The sequence below is a fragment of the Anguilla anguilla genome, chromosome 15 (assembly GCF_013347855.1).
Source record: "Anguilla anguilla isolate fAngAng1 chromosome 15, fAngAng1.pri, whole genome shotgun sequence".
In the NCBI taxonomy this organism is placed as follows: domain Eukaryota; kingdom Metazoa; phylum Chordata; class Actinopteri; order Anguilliformes; family Anguillidae; genus Anguilla; species Anguilla anguilla.
The window spans coordinates 35324350-35351309 of NC_049215.1; the positions used below are offsets into that span (position 1 = coordinate 35324350).

At 48.8% G+C, this 26960-nt stretch overlaps 2 protein-coding genes across 6 annotated transcripts in view; one reads left to right on the plus strand and one right to left on the minus strand.

Moving 5' to 3' along the window:
• The first annotated feature begins 223 nt into the window (after positions 1–223).
• On the plus strand, positions 224–6130 carry LOC118213970 (gamma-glutamylaminecyclotransferase-like). 5 transcript variants are annotated; one of them, XM_035393266.1, is made up of 3 exons: positions 224–360; positions 4181–4238; positions 5582–6130. In XM_035393266.1, exons 2-3 carry the CDS (start codon positions 4197–4199, stop codon positions 6062–6064), a joined length of 525 nt encoding a protein of 174 aa, XP_035249157.1. In that variant the 5' UTR covers positions 224–360; positions 4181–4196; the 3' UTR covers positions 6065–6130. The 5 variants fall into 5 exon arrangements, with proteins under 5 accessions (XP_035249157.1, XP_035249159.1, XP_035249160.1 ...); XM_035393265.1 differs by lacking the exon at positions 224–360 and adding an exon at positions 392–663 and having other exon boundaries at positions 5582–6129; XM_035393268.1 differs by lacking the exon at positions 4181–4238.
• A 353-nt stretch (positions 6131–6483) lies between these two features.
• Positions 6484–26960, minus strand: part of pcca (propionyl-CoA carboxylase subunit alpha) — a 144010-nt gene continuing 123533 nt past the window's right edge. The window contains exons 22-24 of the mRNA XM_035393271.1: positions 19204–19344; positions 8122–8199; positions 6484–7504 (exon numbers count right to left, since the gene is read on the minus strand). Coding sequence (XP_035249162.1) covers positions 7436–7504; positions 8122–8199; positions 19204–19344 — 288 coding nt within the window. The 3' untranslated portion in view covers positions 6484–7435. The remainder of the gene's footprint in view (positions 7505–8121; positions 8200–19203; positions 19345–26960) is intronic.

Sequence of the window (26960 nt, forward strand, 5' to 3'; positions counted from 1 at the left end):
TTGGAATGTTCTGATGAACGTAAATTCATTACTTGTCAACATAACGTTCTCAGTGTAACATTGGTTATGGCGGTATGTGATTAGGCATCACTTAATTTAGGTCTTACCTTAGTACGTGTAGAATTACGAGAAGTAAAGCATTTCGCGTGACCATATTTTTGTCATATGCGAGAGCCCATACATTTGCCCCAAGGCAGGAAGTAAAACCGCTAAATGAATAATTTTGGTTTGGTAACGGTGTAGTCTAAATCTCAAGAAATTTGCAAAAACCCGTTTAGAAAGGTAAACATCGTGGAAATTAAAATGCTTATTTCTTACGATATTGATACAACGTGACAACTGTGGTTTCAGTAGACTACGGTAAGTTGGTAGTACCTGGTAACTATAGCCTACAAAAGTTAGCTCTGCAGCTAACCAACACAGGAGATATCTCGTTGCATTTCCTTTTGTATTGACGACTGGCAAAAGACGTCATATGTTGCCATGTTGCATTAGATTAGTTGTCATCTCTTGATAAAAATTACCAACGTCAGCATTAATTTACATACATCTTAACCTGGCTGGATCGACTGGTGACTCTTTTTGAGACCGACCACTTAGTACAAATTCAGGCGACATCTTGGACAGACTGACATTTATATCCATCATAAACTTGAAATAAAGGTAAGACGAACAAGCATTTTCACATTAATGTTTAGTAAAAACGGCTATTTGTATACAACGTTAGCCGCAAGCCATTTTAGCTACAAAAATACGAAGGTTTGCGAGTAGGCTACGGGCTAACATCGCAAAACTACTTCAAAAGGAAACGCTTACTTTGTAAAATTTCTCCCAACCGTGAAGAATGCCTGACTTGTTTACATTCTGCACAGAAGTGACGAGGAAGTAAATCTGTACCTGTTTCCGTAGCAGCACTGTCGATATAGACAATATCGGAAGTGCCATCCTAAAATTTCTACTTATCGTAAAGAGTGCCTGACCTGCAAGCATAGAAATGTGTTAACACGTGATAAAAAAAAGAAATAATAAATGTAGACTGCACGAGAACTTTAGATATAGGCCCACTAGTATGACATTCTGACTGAACTGTCTCACTTAATAAAACTCAAAAGTAACTTAAACACCCAGTCAGAACTAGTGGCTTACTATTAGTTCCGTATTTTAGCATAATTTTCTGCATCCTACCTGATGTACTAGAAGTTCAAGCATATGTTTAGAACTACATTTTCCTGGAGTGCATAATAGTTCAAAAGTGAACCTCAGCCATGTTCTTGGGATAATGAAACTGTGCACAGGTGAAGATATTATTCAGAAATCATTTAAAATGCATGGAAATAGAATGGCACTATGATAGGCTAACCAGAAACAACCAGTTTTAGGTTGGCAGAAAATAAGCCTATTTTTCTGAAGGCAGATTGTCACCCGCTGGCTAAAATAGGTGCTGTATGGGCGTGGGGCATGCCGCCCCGCCTAGGCATAACTTGGCAGGATGGTGTATCGTACCTGCCATCCCGATATCGGGCTAACTAAGCATAACTAGTTGCTTTCAGAATATCAACAGGATTACTTTACAGGAAAATTAATTTGTGTTCAATGTGCACCGAGTATATTTTCCCACGCTGTTTTCAATGAGTGGAACAGTTTGCCAAGTGTCATGGACGGTGTGGAGACGTAACATTTAAGTGCTTTTATTATTCGGTAACAATACCGAAGCTAAATTATGAACGATGAGTGCGCAACACGTGTTGCAGGGCTAACTAACATTTTTTGCCAAGGAGCACATGCCTTCTGAAGTTGAAAAATTTATGAGCGCACTAAGTAGCCTACATCCCAGTTAGTAGATGTGTAGTAGAATGGGTGAGTTGGGTGGCCATGTCCCACCCGACTACAAAAGTAACTGTTTAACCCTGATTCAGACCAAAAACAAACAACAGGAGGGAAATGCCTTCTAGTCTCATTCTGACCTACGCACGTGGTATTACTCATTGGTTCATTCGCTGTAATCGGACCAGCAGTGGCCTAGGCTAGGGGTTCTCTTTGTACACATTTATCTATAAACAACAGCTGCAGCCACACAGCCAGCCACTGTACCAACACATTCTGTGATTGATCTTTCTTGGGGTGAACAGAATGCACTATGTTTTTTGGGGGAAGAAAAAGAGTAAGATTTAGGCTGGCTGGAGGGAGTCCCAGTGGGAGTATCTGGAGTGTGGCTGGGACACCTTGCTAAGGGACATGCAGAACACATCCAGCAACACAGAATTCAGCGAGACAGCTTTCACCCCGTCGTGACTGTCCTATCTCAGCTGTAGCACCAGTGCGACCGTGTCCCCGTCTGCTGGAATCTGTACGTGGGCCGGCCGGTCGAAGCAAAGGAAGACCTCACAGAAAACGTGGCCTTTTGAAGAGTGCGAGTATGAGAAACGTTTGTGTCATCGGGGGGGGAGGGGGGGGGCAGGTGCTGTACTGACGCCCCGGAGGACCTCGATGGGATATAATAGCCGTGTCACGTTACGGCGTTTGTTTTCGCAGAAGAATATTTCGCAGTTTGGGGGGCGGGGGGCGGGGAAGGGGGTCAGCGGACTGGGATTGTGCCCCCCCCCCCTCCCTGATTCCGGCAGGGCCTCTGTAGTTAATGTAAGAAAGGTGTCTGGTGAGGGAGCCTTCAGAAGTCCCTGCAGGAGGGGGGGGGGGGGGTGGGGGGCAGGGGGGGTCACGCTCGAAGCAGGAAGCCCTCGTCCGCAACGGCAAAGAAAACAGCGAAGCCTTCAGAGCCGAATCATCAAAGGGCCCGGAGCGGCGGAACCCCCAGAGTCCGCCCCGCGCGCGTCGGGCCCCGAAGGGTCCCGCCGAGCGAAGGGTGACCCCAGGACAGACATCAGTCGCCAGGCCCGGCCGCGGGGGTCAAAGGTCACGCGGCTTTTATTTTTTCACCTGCTTCCTGCAGCCGTCCGGAAACTTCGGCCCGGAGCATCGGCCCTTAGCCGTGTCCCTCAGAGAGGCTCGGTAGCGCGGGCGCTAACGGGACAGCGCCGGGCGTTTGGAGCTCACGGGACACCCGCGAACTGCCGTTCCGTTTAGTGATCGAGCGTCGTTTACCATGGCTGCGAGACGGACGCTCTCTGAAGGTGAAAACGCTGTCGGAGCTTAACCACAGCTGTGTGGAAGCCTTGGCTGTGAGGTCACAGTGGCTTAGAGAACTGGGCTTGTAACCTAGAAGCTGCAGGTTTGATGAACAAGTAGAACTGCTGTTGTGCCCTTGAGCAAGGCCCATAACCGGAATGGTAATTATCCAGTATGTAAAAAAACTCACTACGTATGCAGAGTGTGAAGGGACTGTGTAAAAATGCAAAATCTGTGTGAGAAATGCCTGTGATGTAAATGTTATGAAAAGTGCCAAACTCTCTGTGCTGTATAGGTATGGGGCATGCCCCCGCCAAGGCGTAACTTGGCGGGATGGCATACCTGCCATCCCAATATGCAAGCAGCTCACATATCATGCAGATCGAAGTAATCAACTGGCTTTGATGAAAAGGTCGCCCCCTGGCTGGGATGTCGGTCAATTACAGGGCGAATACCCAGAATCCTATAGCTTGTAATCCATTCGCACAAGGCATGGAATTCAGTACTCCAGCAGGAAGTTTGTGAAAAGGCCTTGTGCAGACACCTGTGTTAACACGTAGTGCTATGGAGTGGCAGTGTAGTATAATGGGTAAGGAACTGGCTCTGTACCCTTGAGTAAGGTACAGTGCATTTTAGTGGTATGTAACCTTTCTGGCTCTGTAGGTGGTTTGGAGGTGACAGATTGTGTCCCCGTGTGCATTTTTGTCCAGACAATTGTTTAAAAAAAAATGAAAGAAAACAAAACCAAAAGAAAGTGATGGATACATTTAGAATTATTGAGATCCTTGTTCATTTTTTTTTTGCAATATGGTGCAGTAAACCATAATTGCTAAAAACTGTAACACGCTTTTGGATACACGGCGGTGTGGAGTTTTAGTATGAGGCGGTGATCGCGCTCTCGCTAGTCGTGTCGGGTGTCGCGTTGTGACGTTTAGTCAGGCCTCCATTCAGCAGTGACGGCAAAGCAGTTATCCCATACCGCCAAACCAGCCACGCCCGTCACATGACCCCCCTTCCCATCCCAAGCAGTAATAATTTACCCTCTTCCCATGCACAGGCCTGGCCTCAGAAAAATGGTGGGAATGAGAGTGATAAAGAGTGCTGCCGCCCTACTGGTAAGCCTGCACAAATGCATGCATGAAATTCCCATCAGAAAAGACCTTTACTGACTCAATACTAACATCACTTTCTGAGGCCCGCTTAACCAATAACTTAGTAGACGTGCTCCCTGAAATGCCTTAGAAACATTTCTGTGTATTTTAATAATCGTGCATTGATCATATACGACATTACATTAGAAGCATTTAGCACACACTCTTATCCAGAGTGACTAACTGCAATTTACTGATTTTAACTTTAGCACTTTTTATATAGTATCCAGTTAAAAAACTGGAGCAATTTACTGAAGCAATTTAAGTGCTTTGCTCAAGGGTACAACGGCAGTGTCCTACCTGGGAATCGAGCCTGCAACCTTAAGGTTACAAGCCCAGTTCCTTGCCCATTATAATTAAATGGACTGTTTGCCAGCTTTTTAAGTATGCTAAATGTGAAGATATGTACATGCAAAGCATGCTGGGAAACTGCAGGGTGGGGAATGGGGGTGATGATGGGTTATTGGTCACTTAAAATTTTTTTTTTTTTTTAAACTATATTTCCCCTAGAAATATTTTGCATTCATAACACTATTATAGTTCAGACTTTGTGTACCATGTGCTTAGCTGTTAAATGGTGAACAATGTTGAAAATCTGCTTCTAATGGAACCTCTAGCTTTTTTTATTTTACTTTTTGAAAAATGGGATATCCTCGTGAATGTTTTTTAGACAGCACTGTACATCAGAACGCAGAACATTGCATTTTAGTGAGCCAAACAGAACACAGCAATGCATGGTTCAACAATTACTAAGTATTGGAAAAATTGCAAGGGCTACACAAATGGAAATCTTGCTCTTTCCTGCTAACTGAAGCCAGCTACATAAGTTTAGACTACTGAGTCTTTTAATTTGTGAATCGTTTTTTGTTTTTTTACCCCACAGAATCCCTCACCCTGGTGCTCCCCAGAGGAAACACTGTAGTTAAAATCCAGTACTTTGCTTTCACTGCAAGCAATGAATCCTACTTCACACCTCACACAGTGGACAATCCTGTAACCTGTAACTGATCCTGTAACTTTAAAATGGCAGCAGTATTGACCAACAGACCAAGATCAAGTTCAAAAACAAAATGATAGCATAGGTACAGCAGACATAACGGAACGTGCAGAACAGTAAGGACAGCGTCCCAGACTGTTCACAGTAGCAATTATCGAGCTCACATGCAGTGTGGTAAAAAAAAAAGTTATTTCTGAAACCTTTTTTGAAATTTCGGGTTATTTTAAACGCGCTATGCGCTGAGGCAGACCTGCAGTAACATGCTGATATAAAAACGCTGCTCTCATTCAGCCAATGCTTCCCCCTGCAGAGCGTCTTGGTTCCCACGGCCTCCATGACGGACCTGTTTGTGTACGGGACCCTGAAGAGGGGCCAGCCCAATTACTTCCGGATGACGGACGCGGGTAACGGGCGGGCGGAGTACCTCGGAACGGCGCGCACCGTGGAGCGCCTCCCGCTGGTCATCGCGGGGAAGTACAACATCCCCTTCCTCCTCAACGTGCCCGGGACAGGCCAGCGCGTCCGGGGGGAGGTGTACCGCGTGGACGCCCCCATGCTGGCCTTCCTGGACAAGTTCGAGAGCTGTCCCGCCATGTACCAGCGCACCCCCGTCCGGCTGGAGGTGGAGGAGTGGGCGGGGGAGGGCGGCCCGTCGCCGGGCAGCTTGGTGGAGGCCTTCGTCTACAGCACCACCACCTACCAGCCCGAGTGGCTCGCGCTGCCCACCCACGAGAGCTACGACCACGCCGGAGACCACGGACTGAGCTACGTCAGCCGCGAATATCGAGACTGAAGCGCTGCACATGGGGTCCGCACACAGGGGGACCGCACACACGGGGGTCCGCACACAGGGTCCGCACATGGGGGTCTGCACACAGGGTCCGCACACACAAGGTCCGCACACAGGGGGGTCCTCACACAGGGTCCGCACACACAAGGTCCGCACACAGGGGGGTCCTCACACAGGGTCCGCACACACAGGGGTCCGCACACAGGGGTCCACACAGGTCTGCACAAGCATTCCTCCTCCTCCCCCCAGATTCGACCGTAATCCTTTCCTCTACCTGCACTTGTTGTACGTCGCTCTGGATAAGAGCATCTGCTAAATGCCTGTAATGTAATGTAATGTAATGATTTTTTAGCCAGTGGGGTGAAGCGACCGTTGACTGTAGCGTAGCACTTCGTGGAGAAAGAAAAACAGGACTCAGGGTGTAGAGAGCACAGCAACACCAGCTTTTTCTGCACAAAATGTGGTGGGTGGGGCTTAGATTTAACAATATAATCATTTAAAAAAGAGAACCAATGTAATTTATCAAACAGAGACACGACACTCAGCTTTAGACCTTAAAAAAGTGATTTTGTGTTTATCACCACTTTAAATGAATAATAACAGTACTGTAATTGTAATGAGCTATCCAATGCAGTTATATTCTTAGGCAAATATGTGCAGGAAATGACTATTAAATCTATTAAATGGGATTCATGTTTGTTTATTTTGGCTTTGCACCATGTTAAAAAAATTCTACGATTGGTTTATTACAAAGTGAAGTGAAAGAAATGAAAACCTCTACAATCACACTAATCAGTAATCTTCCACCTTGTCTGACACCTCTTTTAAAAAAATAAGGCTGAACATATTTCCTTGCCAGGATTACAGTAGTGTTGGACTTTAGATCTTCCACATTTCATAAATACATGTCACACAGTTTGAGACCGTACTGTATACATCCACAGATGAATTTGTGTGGGCCATCATGCTTCTACTGACGTCAGTTATATTTCAGGGAAAATAATCATAACCAGCATCTGCTGAGATGGTTGGGAAAATGCAATTCAGGGCAAAGATACATTTGATGGAGAAGTGTGTGGTTAACACACAAATGCTGAACTTCAATATACAAAATGCTCACAGCTAAATTATATCGATAAATAATGCAATGGATATTTTTATGCATAGTAAATGTACCTTTTTACATTTGATGACCTTCTTGGAAGGGTAAAGGCATACAGTATGCGATTTGGTTTGTCCTTCAGTGAATCCCACAGAACGCCGCACTACTTAAAAACTCAAGGAGGAATGTTTCAACTAATCTATCAAAGTCCTGTTATTTATCCTGATGGACAGAAACACTGTAGTCAAACGATCAGAAAGGAACACGAGGAGTTACTCCAGCTCCACCAGCAGATCTCCTTCCCCCACGGTCTCTCCAGGTTTACAGTGCACGCTTTTCACCTGAACATTCACACAAACACAACAAGAGAGAGAGAGAGAGAAAAAAAGCCCAAGTCATCATAAGAGTCCGTCTTATGGGACAAGATGCAGAAGCACGAAACTGACTGTGAAAATCCCTAAAAAAATAAAAACAAATCTTTGCTGAAGTTATGAAAAAATAAAAGTATTACCAGCAAAAACATCAGGGGGTGTGAAATTAAATACTTGTAGTGGAGTGTGTGCTAATGTGTGTTAAAAGGACTGTGGCGTTACAATTGAGGGGCGACATGGCTCAGGAGGTAAGACCGATTGTCTGGCAGTCGGAGGGTTGCCGGTTCAAACCCCGCCCTGGGCATGTCGAAGTGTCCTTGAGCAAGACACCTAACCCCTAACTGCTCTGGCGAATGAGAGGCATCAATTGTAAAGCGCTTTGGATAAAAGCGCTATATAAATGCAGTCCATTTACCATTTACCATTCTCATATCAGCAGTGGTTTATATTTTCTTGAAGACGACAAACAGAAAATGATTTAAGAGCAGGAAAAGGTGGGGGAGAAACTCAGAATCCGTGTGGTTCATGGGAAATTAATTTCACCCCCGCCCAAAAGAGAAGGTTCCGGAACAAAGAACGGCCCCCACCTTGGCCGCCCTGGCCGCGGTCATGCTGTTCTGCATCTTCATGGCTTCAATAACGCAGATCTCCTGTCCCTCAGCCACCTGCAGAAACACACGGGGGGGGGGGGGGGGGGGGGGGGGGGGGGGGGGGTCAACATGGGATTCACAGCAGACGCCTGAACGCTCTCTCTGAGACTGTAAACCGTGTAGCGCGGGGGTGTCAAACTCAAATCCTGAGGGGGCGGGGAGGGGGGGGGGGGTGCAGTGTCTGCGGGTTTTTGTGGTTTTCCTTCAAACGGCTGCTAATTAAGGCCTTGAGAGAACGGGGTCTGTGGGTTCTTCAGCCAATCGGTGAGTGAAATGAAGCGACGGTGCCGAAACACCCCGAAAAGCAGCAGACAATGCGGCCCCCCCAGCCCCCCCGGCCCTCCAGTCCCTCCCGACCCCGGGTTCGACACCTGTGGCGTAGAGCGATGATGAGGCTGGAGACCCAGGCTAGCCTGACGCCCGCAGGGCCTTCTGAACTCCGGCTGCTTTTACAGGACCCACAGCACCTGACTGAGCTCCTTTATCCAGCTGTGTTAGCCTGTGTTAACCCAAACATGCGTGTGTGTGGAGTAGAGACATGCGTGTGCGGAGCTGAGATGTGCGTGTGTGGGGAGCTGAGACATGCGTGTGTGGAAGGCTGAGACATGCGTGTGGGGAGCTGAGACACGCGTGTGTGGAGCTGAGACAAGCGTGTGTGGAGCTGAGACAAGCGTGTGGGGAGCTGAGACATGTGTGTGTGGAAGGCTGAGACATGCGTGTGGGGAGCTGAGACACGCGTGTGTGGAGCTGAGACAAGCGTGTGTGGAGCTGAGACATGCGTGTGCGGAAGGCTGAGGTGTGTGCGAAGCTAAAACACGCGTGTGGGTAGAGGCGGAGTAATCTGGGAGGAGTGTTTTTCGCTAAAGTAAATCGTAATCTAGCAAAAGGAGGACAAAAAGGCAGCTTCACTAGCTTTAGCATGCGCTGAAATAATCTCTTAATTTATGGCCTTTTATAAGTCTGTGCTAAACTAATCTCTGTATTAACTTACGGCCTTGCTAATTCTGCACTAAACGTCTGATGAAAAAAGCCAAATGATCACCACCATCGACCTGGGAGGAGGCTGGGGGGACCTGAAGGTGAAGATCTTCCTCGCTGGCGACGCGTTTGGCGAGCGTGTGGGGGAACCTAGAGAGAGTCTGACACTGTCCTCTTTAATGCCCGAGTCACAGAACACCAACGCAAAATGGCCGCTCCTCTCGCTGCTAAAACTTTCTATCGCCGGAGTCTGTGGAGTCGCTTATTATCCCTCCCCCACAGACGCACCATGCTAAAAGAGTGAATGATTAAATGATTTTTTTTTCTACCTTAAAAAGACGGAATGAACCACATCACCCTTCCAGGCAAGAACAAAGACAGGCAACGGACACCCACGGTGAAGAAGAGATTCAAAGGTGCTGCTTTTCCTGCAGACGGCAGACCCATTGGGCAAAAATGGCTCCCAGATCTATATCAGCTCCACGTTTCTATCTTCGGATGACTCAACATAGAATCCCTTTTTGCAGTCTAAACATCTCCTGACAAACCCATAATCAACCAGACAGGATGCCTTCAGTGTTAGTCTTATAAAATGCTCAACCCCCCCCCCCCCCCCACCGTCTCTTTAATAAACCTAATGGCTTCTGAAGCGCCTCTCTCTGACTACCAGTCTAATTGATGTAAATTTTGTTGATCTACAAGACCAGTATGTTTCATCCTGCCTCCGCTACATCCTCTCCCCTGACACGTGAGGGTCAAAGGTCACGTTCACGGCCGATTGTCAGACTGGTGCTCATTAGTGCTGACACCCCCCCCCCCCCCCCCAGCCCGGGCCGAGGAGCGAGCAGACACCCCCCCCCCAGCCCGGGCCGAGGAGCAAGCAGACCGCTCCTTTCATCCGTCCGTTAGGCGCTGGTGTTTTTAGGAAGGGCCCGACTGTCACACGGGGAGGCGCCCCCTCCCCCCTCCCCCCTCCCCCCTCCCCCCGCAGGCCCGTGATTAATCCTCACTGATGGCGAAATTATTATTATTTTTTTTTAAAAGGCGCACGGGGGCAGCTGCTCCTCGCTCACAGAGCCGCCATGATGAAATTTTTTTTGTTTTTAAAAGTGCGGAGTGATTCGAATGAGCGGCCCTTTTAACTGCCACATCTGAAAAACGGCAGTTGCTACGGCGAGGCTTCTGTCTTTGACGAGTGCTGTTTGCAGGGGGTTTGAATACACGCCCTAAAAAAATAATGGTTTAGTCACCTTTCAATGCATGAAAACTGGAGAAAATGAGAGATGTCTGCACAGAAGCAGGATATAGAAATATTCTTAAAAATATATATACTGCACTGAACAAAGTTCAAAGGGCTTGGTTATTGCTGGATCCTTTGTTTGAATAAAGAAAAGGTTCTTTTTTTCTGTGAGGGGGGAGGGGAAAGGAGAAAATCATTTTTTCGGAGGACCCCTCTGCGGCTTCTGCGAGACAAAGCGAAGCGGCTGGGCTCTTATTGGGGATACAGCGCAGTGAGGCGGAAATTTATTAAGCGGCAGCGGCTAATGTGCGCATTATTCATCTCTGCAGAGCGTGGAGAACGACTTAGAGCGTCTGAAATTACGGCTGAGGGGCTGACTGCACCGGGCCCGGACCCCCCCCCCCCCCCCACCGCCGCCTCGGCCTGTACGCACCCCCCACCGCCGCCTCGGCCTGTACGGACCCCCCACCGCCGCCCCGGCCTGTACAGACCCCCCCGCCCCCCCACCGCCGCCTCGGCCTGTACAGACCGCCCCACCCCCGCCTCGGCCTGTACAGAATCCCCCCACCCCCACCGCCGCGGCCCGGACCCCCCCACCCCCCCCCCACCCCACAAGGGGGGGGGGGGGGCCTGGTCCACTTCGAAACAGATGGAGAAATGCCCGAGTGCCCCCCCCACCCCATGCACACTGTCGGCATTGCCACAGATACACCAGCCCGTACACCAGGAAGAGACGGACACACCCCGGAAAGTGTCTCCGTAGTTTCTGGGGTAAAAGCTAAATGGGGGGGGATCTTCGGTGTGGGACCGCAGGTTTGACCAGGCAGCGGCTTCTGCTCCTGGAGACGAGAGGCATCTCCGACCCCCTTTTATTAAAACTTGCGTTTCCCTGGAGACGCGCCTCTCCGACCGCAGTGGAGACAGGAGCGGTAAGCGGAGACAGGAGCGGTAAGTGGAGACAGGAGCGGTAAGCGGAGACAGGAGCGGTAAGTGGAGACAGGAGCAGTAAGTGGAGACAGGAGCGGTAAGTGGAGACAGGAGCGGTAAGGGGAGGCAGGAGCGGTAAGGGGAGGCAGGAGCGGTAAGTGGAGACAGGAGCGGTAAGAGGAGACAGGAGCGGTAAGTGGAGACAGGAGCAGTAAGTGGAGACAGGAGCGGTAAGTGGAGACAGGAGCGGTAAGTGGAGACAGGAGCGGTAAGTGGAGTCAGGAGCGGTAAGTGGAGACAGGAACGGTAAGTGGAGACAGGAGCGGTAAGTGGAGGCAGGAGCGGTAAGTGGAGTCAGGAGCGGTAAGAGGAGACAGGAGCGGTAAGAGGAGACAGGAGCGGTAAGTGGAGACAGGAACGGTAAGTGGAGACAGGAGCGGTAAGAGGAGACAGGAGCAGTAAGTGGAGACAGGAACGGTAAGTGGAGACAGGAGCGGTAAGTGGAGACAGGAGCGGTAAGTGGAGACAGGAGCGGTAAGAGGAGACAGGAGCGGTAAGTGGAGACAGGAACGGTAAGTGGAGACAGGAGCGGTAAGTGGAGGCAGGAGCGGTAAGAGGAGACAGGAGCGGTAAGAGGAGACAGGAGCGGTAAGTGGAGACAGGAACGGTAAGTGGAGACAGGAGCGGTAAGTGGAGGCAGGAGCGGTAAGGGGAGCCAGAGGCATATGGGCTCTGCTCAGCGCTGAACATCCACAGGACAGACAGGTGCATCCGTCAGCGCCCGGGGGCGGGGCCAGGGGCCACACGCCACGGGCCCCGTTAAACCTGGCGGGGCTTTTAGAGCTTCGCCCGCCGCCGGTCCGTCACCGCGGAAACGCGGGCCCCCGGTGGCCCCCCGTGAGGTCAGGAGGCCGCGGAGCGCGAGACGCGTTACCTGGTTACCGCCGGCGATACGCACGCTTACCCAGAGCGCACCGCAGCGGAACCCGGGCTCGGGCCCGGACAACAGGCCAATTAGAGCCCAGCATCTGCCACGCCAAAGCCCGGCGGAGAGGAGGAGGTTCCGAGCGACCCGGGCGCTTAGAGGAGAACCCGCCGCGCCCGGCCGGTTCAGACCGCTCCGCGCTGGAGCGGGCCGCCAGATCGGCCCGCCGGACCGGACAAAAATGCAGGCATTCTATAGAGATCCTTTTTTTAAATAAAAAAAAAAAGTACTTCTATGGGGAATGGCTCTCTTTGTTCTACGCCAGGCCCCCGCGTTTTTTCTGCCAAATTTAACAGAAGGCTCAGAGGGTTACTGGGGTCCACCCCTGCATCACCTTCCACTGCGAAGCAGCTACCCAAGAAAGACAATCACCTCGAACCCTGCGGTCCGCTCCACAAAGCGAAAATCCTTTAATTAGGCTTTTTTTTTTTTTTTTTTTTTAAATGCCGCATTTTCCTTCAGGATTGCTAGATCATAAAAAAGCAATTAGACCTTCGAGCAGGAGTTTAATTCATTTTACACCGTTTCCCCTTTTGGAAAAAAAAGGGAAACTCCACATTCAATTTCTTGTGTTCCAATTTTTAAGGCGTCCATAAGAGACATTAGGGGGCTCGTGCAGCTGCTGGAGAGGCGGCTCATAGTCTGTGCTTCACAGCTTAAAGGACTGAGAATCAGACAACACATCAGCCACATGCAGGTATTATAAGTGGTGTGGAATTTAGTTTATATTTCGGTCTATTATAAGGCGTCATACGGACAAAACGTAAAGAGGAATGTCTACAAGTAACTGATCTTTCAGAAATATCCAGAGTGCAAACTGGGCTGTTAAAAAAATAATTTTTTTTTGCATGAAAACAAAAAATACATAAAGGACGGTTGACTGCTGAAACTCAGTTTCAGGGAGACTGCAATTATTAATCTCGCCTGTGGAGGCAGTGTTGCCCACAAAAACACAGTCCAGCCACAGGACAGTAGCAGACTTTCCCTTTCTAAACCCAATCCTTCAGGCAAATCTTTAGCAGCCTGCATAAACTCAAATATGTGGAATATTACAGACATGTATGTGTTCATACTGACAAAGTCACACGGTCTGTAAGTACTGGCTGAATATTTTAACATTTTCACAAACATATATTCACAAAAGGCTCTGCTAAGACACACAGCGAATGGGAAAATTATAACATTTTAACAAAATTTTGAAGGTGGTTCAGTCTGCTTCTGACCCTGTGCAAGCCGAAAGCTTGAACTACAGTTTCTCCAGCCTTAAATACTTTAATACTAAATCCAAACTTGTATAGTGAACAACTACATTTCAGACAACAATTTTTAAACCTTTAATTTTTTTTTTAATTGAGTGCTTGAGGCACATCTTACTGCATATATACCTGAAGGGCAAGAGAACAGCTTCAATTAAACACAAATTATTGTATGGATAATTTAAAGACTATTTTGAAATTGCATTTAAATCAAACCCAGCGCTATAAAATAAATAACACATGCAAGAGGCAGTACTATTAATAGTAATTACAAAAAAAGAATACACTGTTACTATTATTATTATTATTACTATTATTATTATTATAGAAGAAGCATTATTTTAATATAGCATAACTGCTATTCAAGTTAATAATAAAACAGGAAACAAGGAGTAAAAGGATGAATCTGCTCGACAGAGACAGAACGCAAACAAACGAAAAAACTTCCTTTTTGAAATCGCAGCCAAACGCGGCTGAACCACAGAGGCCGAAGTGAATAGCAGAACACGGGGAGATCCATTTAAACCTCGCTGCTGCTTCAGTCGCTAATGATGGCTAATTATTGTTAATAGAAACACCCTCAATGTTCTCAAATTCAGAAAGAAAAGCTGAAACAAACTCATTTTCTAAATTAGTTTCCCCCCCCAACAGCATCTGTTATTCATAGATCTCAAAGGAACAACAGCTTGCGTTTAGATATGAAAACAATGAGTGTATTATGGTTGAGCCCGAAGGCATCAAATGCAACCCAGGATAACCATCAGCAGCTACTGTATTTCAGTCACTAACCTTAATGTCCCTGGCTTTTCCGTTATTGTATTGGCAACTTAATTATGCAACATCTCTACGGCATTTTCGTAAAGGAACTGATTTTCAGTACCGTATTATTGGCCCATTGATTTGAAGTCTTGAGTAAAACTTTTTTTCAATAGTCATTTTTAAAAAAAAAAGCAAAATAACAGACCTGGCACAATTAAATAACTGAAACACCCACAACCCTTTTAAGTGCTGAATATATTACGGTCTACAAACGTATTTCTAACACGGTATCATCTTCATTAAAACTTCCATGATAAATTTGCATGTAATTGAATTCACACTGAGTGTGCAGTTTGAACACCGTATCCTACTGCAGGGATTGCTGCGTTTCTGAAACACCTCTTGGTTTGTTAGCCAGTAACCCCGCATAACGACAGTTAATTTTCACTCGGTTAATTTAATTTCACTCCTGTTAAGTCATAATTAGGAGGGCCCAGGATGACCACAACATGTTTCTCCCCATTAAACGCCGAGCGCCGCCAGCCACGCACCCAACGGCCTCAAAATGCAGCACGCTCTGTTCTACCCAGAATTCCCTGCACACCCTAACCGCCACCCTGCCCTGAATCTCAGGGGACAGATAAAGAGTCTACGCGTCCGTCCACACATACACACACACGAACGCACACACACACTCCAACACACACACACACAGCGCGCACACAAGCACGCACACACACAGACACATGCATGCACACACTCACACACATACACGCACACACATATGCACACACATGCACACACACACTCTCACACACACACACGCACACACACACACACACTCTCACACACGCACACACACACACAGACACATATGCATGCACACACTCACACACATACGAGCACACACATATGCACACACTCGCACACACAGACACACACACACACACGCACACTCACTCACACACACACACACACACACACAAGAACTGCCAGTTGGAGTCCACAGTGGCCATTCGTTCTTAAAATGTTTTTTCTGACACAACAATCAGATTTTCACACACCGATTGATATATATGGATTCACTATGCAATAAACTGTCTTTATAAAGCCCATGAACTAATAAAAATAGGCTTACTGTCAAGGACATCACAAATTCTCCCCAATGACCATGATGGTCATTCCCAGAGCAGCCGACCAATCACAACACTGTTCCTGTCCAAATTCTCCCCAATCACTATGATGATCATTCCCAGAGCAGCCGACCAATCACAACACTGTTCCTGTCCAAATTCTCCCCAATCACTATGATGATCATTCCCAGAGCAGCCGACCAATCACAACACTGTTCCCATCCCAGTTCGCTCAGCTGTGTTTGCTGAACAATGACTGCCAGCGTTATAGCTGTGAATGTCCAACACAAGCTTCCTTCATTTTTAATCTACCATAAAAAAAACATCATCTACAGCCCAAAAATAATTTGCAAGTCAACTGAAAAAAAGAAGCCTAGGTTTCACCATGAATTATGAAATTGTTGAAAAGGAGCACAAATAGCAATATGCATGGCCTCTGGTATCATTACTGAAACTTGCCAATATTTTTCCGCATATAAGTTTTTTCTATATGGGTTTCTTTTGTTTTGCAAACAAGTTTTTTAAATCCGTATTTTCATCATGTTGCAGGCAGGCTTAATCACCTCCAATAGCAAACACGTGTAAACAAACACAAGCATTAAATACAGCAAAAATGAATAAACACGAGCATTATTAATAGCCTAGAATCGTGTTTATTCATTTTTGCTGTTGCATTTTTTGTGTTTTTACACGCGTGTCTCGATAGCTAATCGATCTAGGCCCTAGATCGATTAGCTATCGAGACACGCGTGTAAAAACACATCTCCCAGATGTCCACCCCCGTGAAATATGCGATGGGGGGGCGGAGGGGAGGAACAGATGAAATCAAAAATCACCGGACTACAGCAGGACCGGACCTCCGCACGCTCACAGACGCAGCTGGGCTCGGGTGCGAGGCGGGTACTGACGAACGGGGAAGCGCGCACAGAATCTCCCCGCAGCCCATTCAAGGCAGATAGATGACACTCCATCTCCATGTGAATTCAGGAGGTCCGTGCGGGAGAGGAAGGCTTTAACTTAAAGCCCTTTCAGAGCGGTAAATGTGCTTTTGTAATTAAAGCCCCACACAATTAACACTGACAAGCCTGGGGTCACCAGACCACAGCTTAACCGTCCTAATGGTCAGACACAACAAAACAGCTGCAGGGAGGGAGGGAGGGAGGGAGGGAGAGAGAGGGCGTGTGTGTGTGTGTGAGAAAGAAAGGGAGAGAGAGAAGGAGCAAGAGTGCTAGTCGGAGAGAGCGTGTGTGTGTGTGTGTGTGTGTGAGAGAGAGAGAGAGAGAGAGAGAGAGAGAAAGAGAGAATTCTGAAAAACAGAGGGCTCTTAAAGAACAGGTTGGACTCCACCCCAGCCTGTTCCCCATGGACTCTCTCCCTGTCTCCATTCCACCGAACATTTGTTCTTCACAAACAAATCGCCACATTGACTTCAAAACCACTTTTATGGTCTGGAGGCTTCGTTTTGTTTGTTTAATTCATTCCCCACACTGTAGAGCGCATAAAACCGCTTTGAAAATGAAGCGGGAAGTGAACACAGGAAACGTAAAAAGTTATATCCACATAAATTGTTCTCAGTGTTAAAATTAGACACATCGGTAAATAATTTAATCTAATGAAATGTTTGATGTTGTACAATTATAATTATATTGTATATATGTAATAACAATAATCTTAAAACTTAAAAACAGCTACTTAAGCACACTTTATAAGCTCAGATTCAGCCTTTTTCTTGAGTATAAATAGGCGATATTTCGGTCAGGGTTACACAACGCTATAATTTCAGGGCCTGAGTGCTTCACCCTAAATTCAGTAATAACCATCTGTTTTGTCCAGTTCTTATCTTGCACAGATTTGCAGGCGTCTTTTTTTTTTTTTTTTTCAATGGGCGAAAAACAGAGCCGGAGAAAGGAGGACTACACGCCTTTCTTCCATTGTCTGGCTGCGCTATTATCCCTCCTTTTAAACTTTACAAATCGCAACTGGTCTGTGAACGCGCACAAATTACCGATAATTTCCTTTAACGGCCAATGAAAGGCCGCCCAGCTCTTTAAACATTCATTTAAGCACAAGTTTTTTTTTTTCTTCCTCCCCAGAGAGAAAGGCAGGAATTCAGGTAAATTTAAGCAAAGTTGACAGTCTTTTAAAGAAGTGCGTCGCCGTGTCGGAACAACTCAGCCATGAAATTATAATGGAGGCCTTTCAGCGGGCCGGGCCATTAGGAACACTGAAGAGCGCCATTCAGCAGACCCTTCTGCGTGTTGCGCTCCTCGCGCTGTTTGAGCAACTTTGAAGGGGTTTGGTGGACTACGTGACTCGGCCCAGTGAAAGGAGGGGATGCAAAACAAGGAACTGCTGAGAGGCGCGCAGGCACAGGCCCCCGGGCGCTTCTGGCGCAGAGTCAGGGTAACGGCCAAAAGATCCCAGGCACCGGGTCCTCCCAAGACTCGCCCCTTCATTTCTGCCCCCCTGTCTCAGGCACCGGGTCCTCCCAAAACTCGCCCCTTCACTTCTGCCCCCCTGTCTCAGGCACCGTGTCCTCCCAAGACTCGCCCCTTCACTTCTGCCCCCCTGTCTCAGGCACCGGGTCCTCCCAAAACTCGCCCCTTCACTTCTGCCCCCCTGTCTCAGGCACCGGGTCCTCCCAACACTCGCCCCTTCACTTCTGCCCCCCTGTCTCAGGCACCGTGTCCTCCCAACACTCGCCCCTTCATTTCTGTCCCCCTGTCTCAGGCACCGTGTCCTCCCAAGACTCGCCCCTTCACTTCTGTCCCCCTGTCTCAGGCACCGTGTCCTCCCAAAACTCGCCCCTTTATTTCTGTCCCCCTGTCTCAGGCACCGTGTCCTCCCAAGACTCGCCCCCTTCACTTCCGTCCCCCTGTCTCAGGCACCGTGTCCCCCCCAAAACTCGCCCCTTCATTTCCGTCCCCCTGTCCTCCCAAGACTCGCCCCTTCACTTCTGCCCCCCTGTCTCAGGCACCGTGTCCTCCCAAGACTCGCCCCTTCACTTCTACCCCCCTGTTTGGGGACACGAGTCTCTGGGTCTTAAGCTCGAGAACCACATAATCCACTACGCTGGCACCTACACAACAAGCTTGCTTTGTTATTCAAAACAAATTAATAAATTTAAAATATTTTATATATAAAAAATAAATAAAATAAAAAAATCTCCTGGGCCTCACGAGAATATATCTTTTCTTTTTTGTTGGGGGGGGGGGGGTGGGGGGCTGACACTGTGTACTTACAGTTTAATGTCTGCAAATGAACTGAAACGTGTAGACAAATTTAAGCACTAGTCTAAATTACTTGCTAAATTATTTATTTATGTATACTCTAAAGAAATATGGAGAACCCAGATATACCTACAGTACAGCAATATCTACTGAATTTATCCCTAAATATACAATTCAATAGAATTTTAAAAAAATTATTATTTATTAACCACATGAACTTAACATGAGGAACAGAGTAAACAAAAGCGTATGTAAAGAACAATGCTCAGGATGCATATTTAAATGTGAGGGAAGGGGGTGAAATTTTTCGCAGACGACCGGCCCAGTCAGAGTGTTGTGCAGCACACTGTGGGGGGGGGGGGGGGCGTGTAAAAGCTGAGGAGGGCAGTCGGGGGCGCGGTCAGGGGGTGCGGTCAGAGGTGCTAAAACCGCCACGCCACAGCGCCTGGCCCGCGGCCTCGCTGCGCCGGGGCGGGGCCGTGTTCTTGCCGTGCTCTTGCCGTGTTCTTACCGTGTCTCCGGGCTTGACGGACACCGCCACCACCGAGCCGGGCATCGGGGAGCGCAGGATGCTGCTGCTGTCCTCCGGAACCTTCTCCGGCATGTGCCTGCTCAGCGAGGCCGCCAGCTTGCTCAGCACCCGGACTTTATACTGAGAACACACAGACGCAACGCAGACACACACACACACACACACAGACACGTAAGGCAGACACACACACACACACACACACAGACACGTAAGGCAGACACACACACACACACACACACGCACACAAAGCAGACGCACACACACACACACACGCACACAAAGCAGACGCACACACACACACACAGACACGTAACGCAGACACACACACACAACACACACACACATATACACATACACAGACACACACATACGTACGCACACACGTAACGCAGACACACACACACACACAGACACACACACACACACGTACACACACACACACACACGTACACACACACACACACACATATACACATACACATACGTACACACACACACACACACACACACGTAACACAGACGCAACACACACACACACACAGAGAAAGAGAAAAAGCGAGAGAGAGTGAGGGGACACTCAGGGACACAGTCAGGCTGTTCTCAGTGAATATCCTCTTCATCCTGCCACTGTTCACACTAAAAACATTTTCCCTTCATCTTTCTCTCCCTCATCTGTTCATAAGTCCATCCACTTTTTCACAACGTCAGAAGAGCCAGACATTTTCTCAGGGGTTAATATTCTGAGCAGGCAATGCTAATCTTTGCAAAACAGGGGGAACCCTCCTGTTATTTTATAAGTGACTTCGATGATGGACAGAATTCGTCCAGCCACATCTGAACACAAAAGCCTTTCCCTTAGGGAGTTTCTATCCTCAACTCTGACAATTATGCTTAATATTTACACTTCTGATGTTTAGAATGTACTGCACTGTTATTCAGACAGAATTTAGAACAAAGTTCATGTTTGATAATAACGTGTCCACATTAATTCACATTCGATAGGCAATCGCATGCAATAGGAAACGTCCATTTATAAGCCAATGATTTCCTACACCAGTGCAAAAGTACCTAAAATCCAATACATTCGTTTCAAACAACTGGGTACGATTTCCCCGATAAAGACTCGGACAATCCCACATTCTTTTTCGGCAGTTGAAATTATTCAGAAAATCCAGTAGATGGCAACACACCTCTGGTTTTAACCCGTTTATTTGTTTATTTATTTGTCTCACCAGCAAACACGCACAAAAAAAAGAGACAAATTAGGAAGAAAAACTCGGATAAACACCGCGAATTATTCAGACAAAGGCTGCTCCAAAGATTCATCGCAAAAAAAACGATCAAAGCGCTGAAGGAATGTTTTACTCCTGTCATGTTCCGGGCCTTCTGAGGGGGGGGGGGGGGGGACGGGGGGGGGGGGGGGGGTGTGCTGAAGGAGAGGAATTGTTGGATTACCTACAACCTCCTCTGCACATCAGCACCATTACATAAGCAGGTGAGACAGCAACCAAGACTGTTTAAATCTACCACGGTACCACACCCAGCCCATATTTAGACCGAGCTCTGGCGGGTGAAAAAAGGGAGAATGCAGAAAACAAACAGGTAAAGAACTAGCTGCTCCCCTGTCTTCTAATGGGATTTTACACATACACACACACACACACACACACAGCAGACTCACTCTCAGCTTCAATGCGCAATTCACTGTCACATCAAAAAGGACTTTTCCTAAGACTTCTCTGTTCTCCCAGGTAAACAACCTAATATTTGATCTGCTGAGGTATGGATGCCCGTTTGTTTTTTCCCTCGTGTGGTAATTGGAGGGGACGTTAGTCTGCAGTCAGAAAATACACGTGGCTGCAGAATTAACCAGCGCAGGTAAAAGGTAGAAAAAACACAAGCCGATTTTTCAGATGAAAATCTACTCACTAAACACAGAGAAAGCAAACTTTTTTTTTTTTTAAATGCTCATAAAATTGTACATTTGTAATTGTATTGTAAACGGACACATGGTTGGAACAGAGGACTCTGTTATGCGTGTGTGTGTATGTGTGTGCGCACGCATGTGCATGCGCGTGTCCTTGCGACCGTGTGTGTGTTTATTAGTTATAGCTGTATATGTTAAGCTCTGAAAATTGAACAAATAAAGAACAACGGCATCTCTACGTGCGATGCTCTTTCACAAATGAATTCATTTGTGTTGCAGTGTGTGTGTGTGTCTGTGTGTGTGTGTGTGGAACTCTGACGACTGAGGGCTTGTGCCAAAAACACTGAAGCGGGGCGGGGGTTGGGGGGCTGGAGGACTGAAAAACAGAGCTCTGGGCCCTGCTGCACAGTCGGGACCCCAACAATTAGAATAGTCACTTATGATCACAGTCCTCCTGAAATACGGCGCTACGGGACACAACCAAATTAGAATGCTGCATTACTCCGCTAAGCACGGCTGGGCGCCCGCAGAACCGGGACCCCCCCCAACCGCCAGAAAAACCACTACGCGCCGACCGCGGAACTGCCCCCCCCCCCCCCGCTAGAAAAACCGCTATGCGCCGACCGCGGAACTGCCCCCCCCGCTAGAATAACCGCTACACGCCGACCGCGGAACTGGGCCCCCCCCCACCCACCAGAAAATCTGCTACCTGACGCAGGCCGGGAGGAACGCTGTACTGTACGAACAGGAATGCGCTCCTCATTAGAGGATGGGAGCATTACAGAGAGACTGTAGGGTACACAAGCTGGGGCTGGGGGGGGGGGGGGGGCTTGGGGGGGAGGGGGAAGGTCACATGGGTGCCGATCCAGGGTCGCCAGAACCCAAAACCAGTACTCACACTCTGCCAGACCCCCTCTGTCTGAGCAGAGACCAAGGCTTCAAGAAGGACTGTAAAGTTCCTGTCTTAATTTCTGCTGGACACCAACAATGTATTTAATATAATATATATATAATATAAACAGAAATATATTTAATTGTCTTTGCTTTTTCTCAGTAGCCAGGACACAGAGCTCATTTCCACACATTTGCATGAATCCAGATGAGAAGCAGAAGCTGAGGGACGAGCTCAAGACCCAAAAGATCTCCAATATCTGAAGAAACAGGAAATGAGATGCTAATTTCCTTTGACAGAAAGAATCTGAATACCTTTCAAACTTTAGAGACACAGTAAACTGCTTTCAAAAAGATAACTTGGGTTTATAGCTTTTTATACATAAAGCTACAGCTACGACAAGAATTTGAACAAACGTGGTCACATTAAATCCAATGGCGAACAACACAAGGCTCTAATTAACCAGCCTATTCGCATTTTGTCATTAAACACTCGGGTAGGTTGCTCCTTAAACGCTGTAGTTTTCGCTGTGTTTTAATTGGTGCACGCGGAACGCAGGAGCTACGCACGCTTTCTGAACGGCTGCGGCCGTCTGCTGCGTCTGCTCCATCTGGACCCGCGGGCTCGGCGAGGGGTCCCGCCAAGGGTCCCGCCAAGGGTCCCGCCAAGGATTCTACCAAGGGTCCCGCCAAGGATCCCGCCAAGGATCCCACCGAGGGTCCCGCCAAGGATCCCACGCACCTCGGGTCCCTCCGGCGACACGCCCGCACCGCGAGAACGAGCGGGTTCTGCGGGTTCACCACCAGCTTGACCCCCCCGCAACCCCGTCCGCATCTCATCTGACACACCCGCCGCCGGGATCCGCCGTCTGGTTGGCCCCTCCCTCCCTGGGGGATTCGCCGCACCCTGCCGTACCCCACCGCACCATCGCAGCTGGGCGGGATCCAGAGCGAGGCCGCGCAGATGTGCGTACGGGAAACGGCAGAAGGCTTCGCCGCCGCGCATCCAGTTTGTTTTTCCGTCCGCTATCTGAGCGCTGACTGCACAACCCGCTTCTGTTCCGGGGATGAAACGGGACAGGGGCGGGGGCCATGGGTACGGGACAGGGGCGGGGGCCATGGGTGGAGGGGGGCACGGAATTCGGTGACCAATAGTGGAGCGCGGGCAGTCACCAGCTGCTTCCAGCTTGTCCCCAGGGCTTACAGCACTGTTGCTACTCAGTACTCCTCCAGCTAGGAGGCATAACGTATAACACAATGAAAAGTCTTGTTTCTCCTGTTATTCACAAGGCATGATCGCTTGCTGTTGATACTAAGTAAAATAACAGAAAAGGAGAACAAGATTCACCCTCTGAAGAGTAGATTTTTCTTAAGGAATGCTTCTTATAAATTCAGTGTCAGTGTTCTAGAACTCCACTGCTTTCAGTCACCAGCGGTGATTGTGACATCAGCATCGGAATGTTCAGTTGGGAACAATCTAATCACATGTTTGTGACCTCACACCTCACAGGGTTAACTGCCGCGCTCACTGAGCTTGGCCTCAGAATCGTTTCTGTGACGCTCAGAGTAGACAGACAGGCGTAGTGTGGAGAGGATGAGAGATTTTAACATCAGTGCTCACTCAAAGGCTTCCATTGGATTACCATTCAGCCCGGGACACTGAACCACCTCTTCGACAAACACAGGAGTGAGAGCTTCTCAAGCCCCAGTTTAGAACCCTGCAGAGAATCGGGTGCTGGCGGCCGTTCCGAAATCCAGGACTGGGAGCAATTAAGACGGTCCAGAGCAACGGGATGAAGAGGAGGGAGAAGAGCAAACGGTCTTCAGATAACAGGGTGAACCCGCAGAGGACAGACGGCTTGCAGGGACCACTTGTGTATAAAGAAATACTGAACCCATGGGTGGGGTCTGGAGTCCTATTCTCTAAATGTGAAAAGAAAAAAATATTTTAAAACATTTTGCAGGGGAACATTCACAGTGGGCACGACCGCACCTAATTCCAGACAATTGAGAGGACTTTCTCTTCAGTTACCACACAAACTAAAAAAAAAACGAAATCCCTACCAGCGCAGTGTATTTCCCACAGAAAGAGGAACCATGTCAAACAAACACTGAAGGCAGCTGAAAAATTCACCCAGTGCTCCTGTCAGGGGCCTTAACCCCAGCACCCCCCCAATCCACCCCCCCACACCCCTGACCCGCCCGCCCCACCGCGCCCAGCATTCCCAGGGAGCCGTGTTTCTGGCACAAACCGCCGTTACCAGATAAATAAACATTGCACTCGTATCCGCACAAACGCGAGAGCAGTGTCGCACGCACGCGCCCGTTAGCATAACACACCGACTGCTACATCTGCAGCCAGTGGAGCAGCCCGTTAGCATAACGCACCGACTGGTACATCTGCAGCCAGCAGAGCAGCCCGTTAGCATAACGCACCGACTGGTACATCTGCAGCCAGCGGAGCAGCCCGTTAGCATAATGCACCGACTGGTACATCTGCAGCCCGTTAGCATAACGCACCGACTGCTACATCTGCAGCCAGTGGAGCAGCCCGTTAGCATAACGCACCGACTGGTACATCTGCAGCCAGCAGAGCAGCCCGTTAGCATAACGCACCGACTGGTACATCTGCAGCCAGCGGAGCAGCCCGTTAGCATAACGCACCGACTGGTACATCTGCAGCCAGGGGAGCAGCCCGTTAGCATAACGCACCGACTGGTACATCTGCAGCCAGCGGAGCAGCCCGTTAGCATAACGCACCGACTGGTACATCTGCAGCCAGCGGAGCAGCCCGTTAGCATAACGCACCGACTGGTACATCTGCAGCCAGTGGAGCAGCCCGTTAGCACAACGCGCTGACAACTCCATCAGCGCAGTCTCAAGGTAGCTGTCAATCAGGACGCATCATTGAGTCCAACAGCACTCCAAGGACTGCCGCTCTCAGCAAAGCGTGTCAGCAGTGTGGCTACAGCTCTATTTACGCACGCGCCCGCTCCTGCAAACCTGGCCCTGATTACTAAACGAGAGAGAGGAGGCAAACAGAGGAGAGGATAAAAAAAAGAAGAGGAGCAGCAACAGGTCTGGGCATTAGGGGAACGGCGCTCTGTCTTTTAGCCCGTCTTTGGTCTGGGGTCACGCTCACCCCAAACGGGCCGAGCCTTTCCTGAGAGACGGGGGCCGCAGGCGGGCGGGCAAAGGGGACAGAGCCCGCCCCCACTTCACACGGGACGGCGCGTGAGTTAGGGCAAACGAGGATGTGACTGGCAGGCAGAATGAGGAGGCAGTGGCCGGGGTATTTAGCATACCCCTTTATGGCAGGATGAGGCAGTGGCCGGGGTATTTAGCATACCCCTTTATGGCAGGCAGGATAAGGAGGCAGTGGCCGGGGTATTTAGCATACCCCTTTATGGCAGGCAGGATAAGGAGGCAGTGGCCGGGGTATTTAGCATACCCCTTTATGGCAGGCAGGATAAGGAGGCAGTGGCCGGGGTATTTAGCATACCCCTTTATGGCAGGCAGGATAAGGAGGCAGTGGCCGGGGTATTTAGCATACCCCCTTATGGCAGAATGAGGAGGTAGTAGCCGGGGTATTTAGCATACTCCTTTATGGCAGGCAGAGGAGGCAGTGGCCGGGGTATTTAGCATACCCCTTTATGGCAGGATGAGGAGGCAGTGGCCGGGGTATTTAGCATACCCCTTTATGGTAGGCAGAGGAGGCAGTGGCCGGGGTATTTAGCATACCCCTTTATGGCAGGATGAGGCAGTGGCCGGGGTATTTAGCATACCCCTTTATGGCAGGATGAGGCAGTGGCCGGGGTATTTAGCATACCCCTTTATGGCAGGATGAGGAGGCAGTGGCCGGGGTATTTAGCATACCCCTTTATGGCAGGATGAGGAGGCAGTACCCGGGGTATTTAGCATACCCCTTTATGGGGGAATGAGGAGGCAGTGGCCGGGGTATTTAGCATACCCCTTTACGGGGGAATGAGATGTTAATTGTGAGCCGCTACCTCTAAACTGCGCGCTTGCTGTATTAATCAGGGCGCTAATTGATGTGGGGATAGAAGCGTAGCCGCGGGCGAGAGAGAGTGCGGAGACGCCAGTGCAAGATGGCGGACGGCGGATTATCGGGGTGAACCATATGGAGAACGCCGCCTCTCCGTGCCCACGAGCGCCCAAGCCCCGCGATGGGTGCTGTGCCACCAAGGGGGGGGGGGGAAAAAACACGACAAAAAGAAAAAATAAAAATATGAACAAAAAAAAAATTAATTAATTTTATGTCTGAAATAATTAGATATTTTCTTTGAGGGAAGAGATGCAGCAACCAGATGTAGCGTTTGCGCTCGGCACAGTGCTTTTGGTTTATTCTTATGGGGGGGGGGGGACGGACCAATGGTCCAGATTTTGTGTGTGTGTGTGTGTGTGTGTGTGTGTGTGTGTGTGAATGAGTGAGTGAGATCTGCCAACACGCCCACGGATACACGCCAGCAAGCCCCTAACACTGGAGGCTCCCAACACCCAGCCCAGAGGCCCAGGACGGCAGTGGCGAGCACCCTGCATTGGCACCCAACTACACGCTACATCACAGACCAGCCAGGCCTCCGCGCTGCAGCCTTTCAGCAGGAAGCACAGCGTCCTGTACGGATCAGCGGGTAGAAAACATCTCACCAGCTACCATCAACGACTTAAAAACAAAAAAACAAAACAATTCTGGCTTCTTTGCAAAACAAATTCTCTTGTCAGCATTCATTTATTCAAAATATGCAATTTGAGATCATAGGCATATGCTCCTGATAGACATATTTACATATCATTTAAGCACATTTGCAAGGCTAATGGCCAGGAACATTGCCATAAATGTTTCTCTAAGAACTTCATACTGGCTTCCCCAAGTCTACTGCATTCCAAGGCTCGGTCA

Bases quoted from the DNA above. Each gene is read 5' to 3' on its own strand.
- LOC118213970 (XM_035393266.1), top strand. From the start codon at position 4,197: ATGGTGGGAATGAGAGTGATAAAGAGTGCTGCCGCCCTACTG. The intron at 4,239-5,581 runs GTAAGCCTGCAC...TTCCCCCTGCAG, and splicing joins AGAGTGCTGCCGCCCTACTG to AGCGTCTTGGTTCCCACGGC.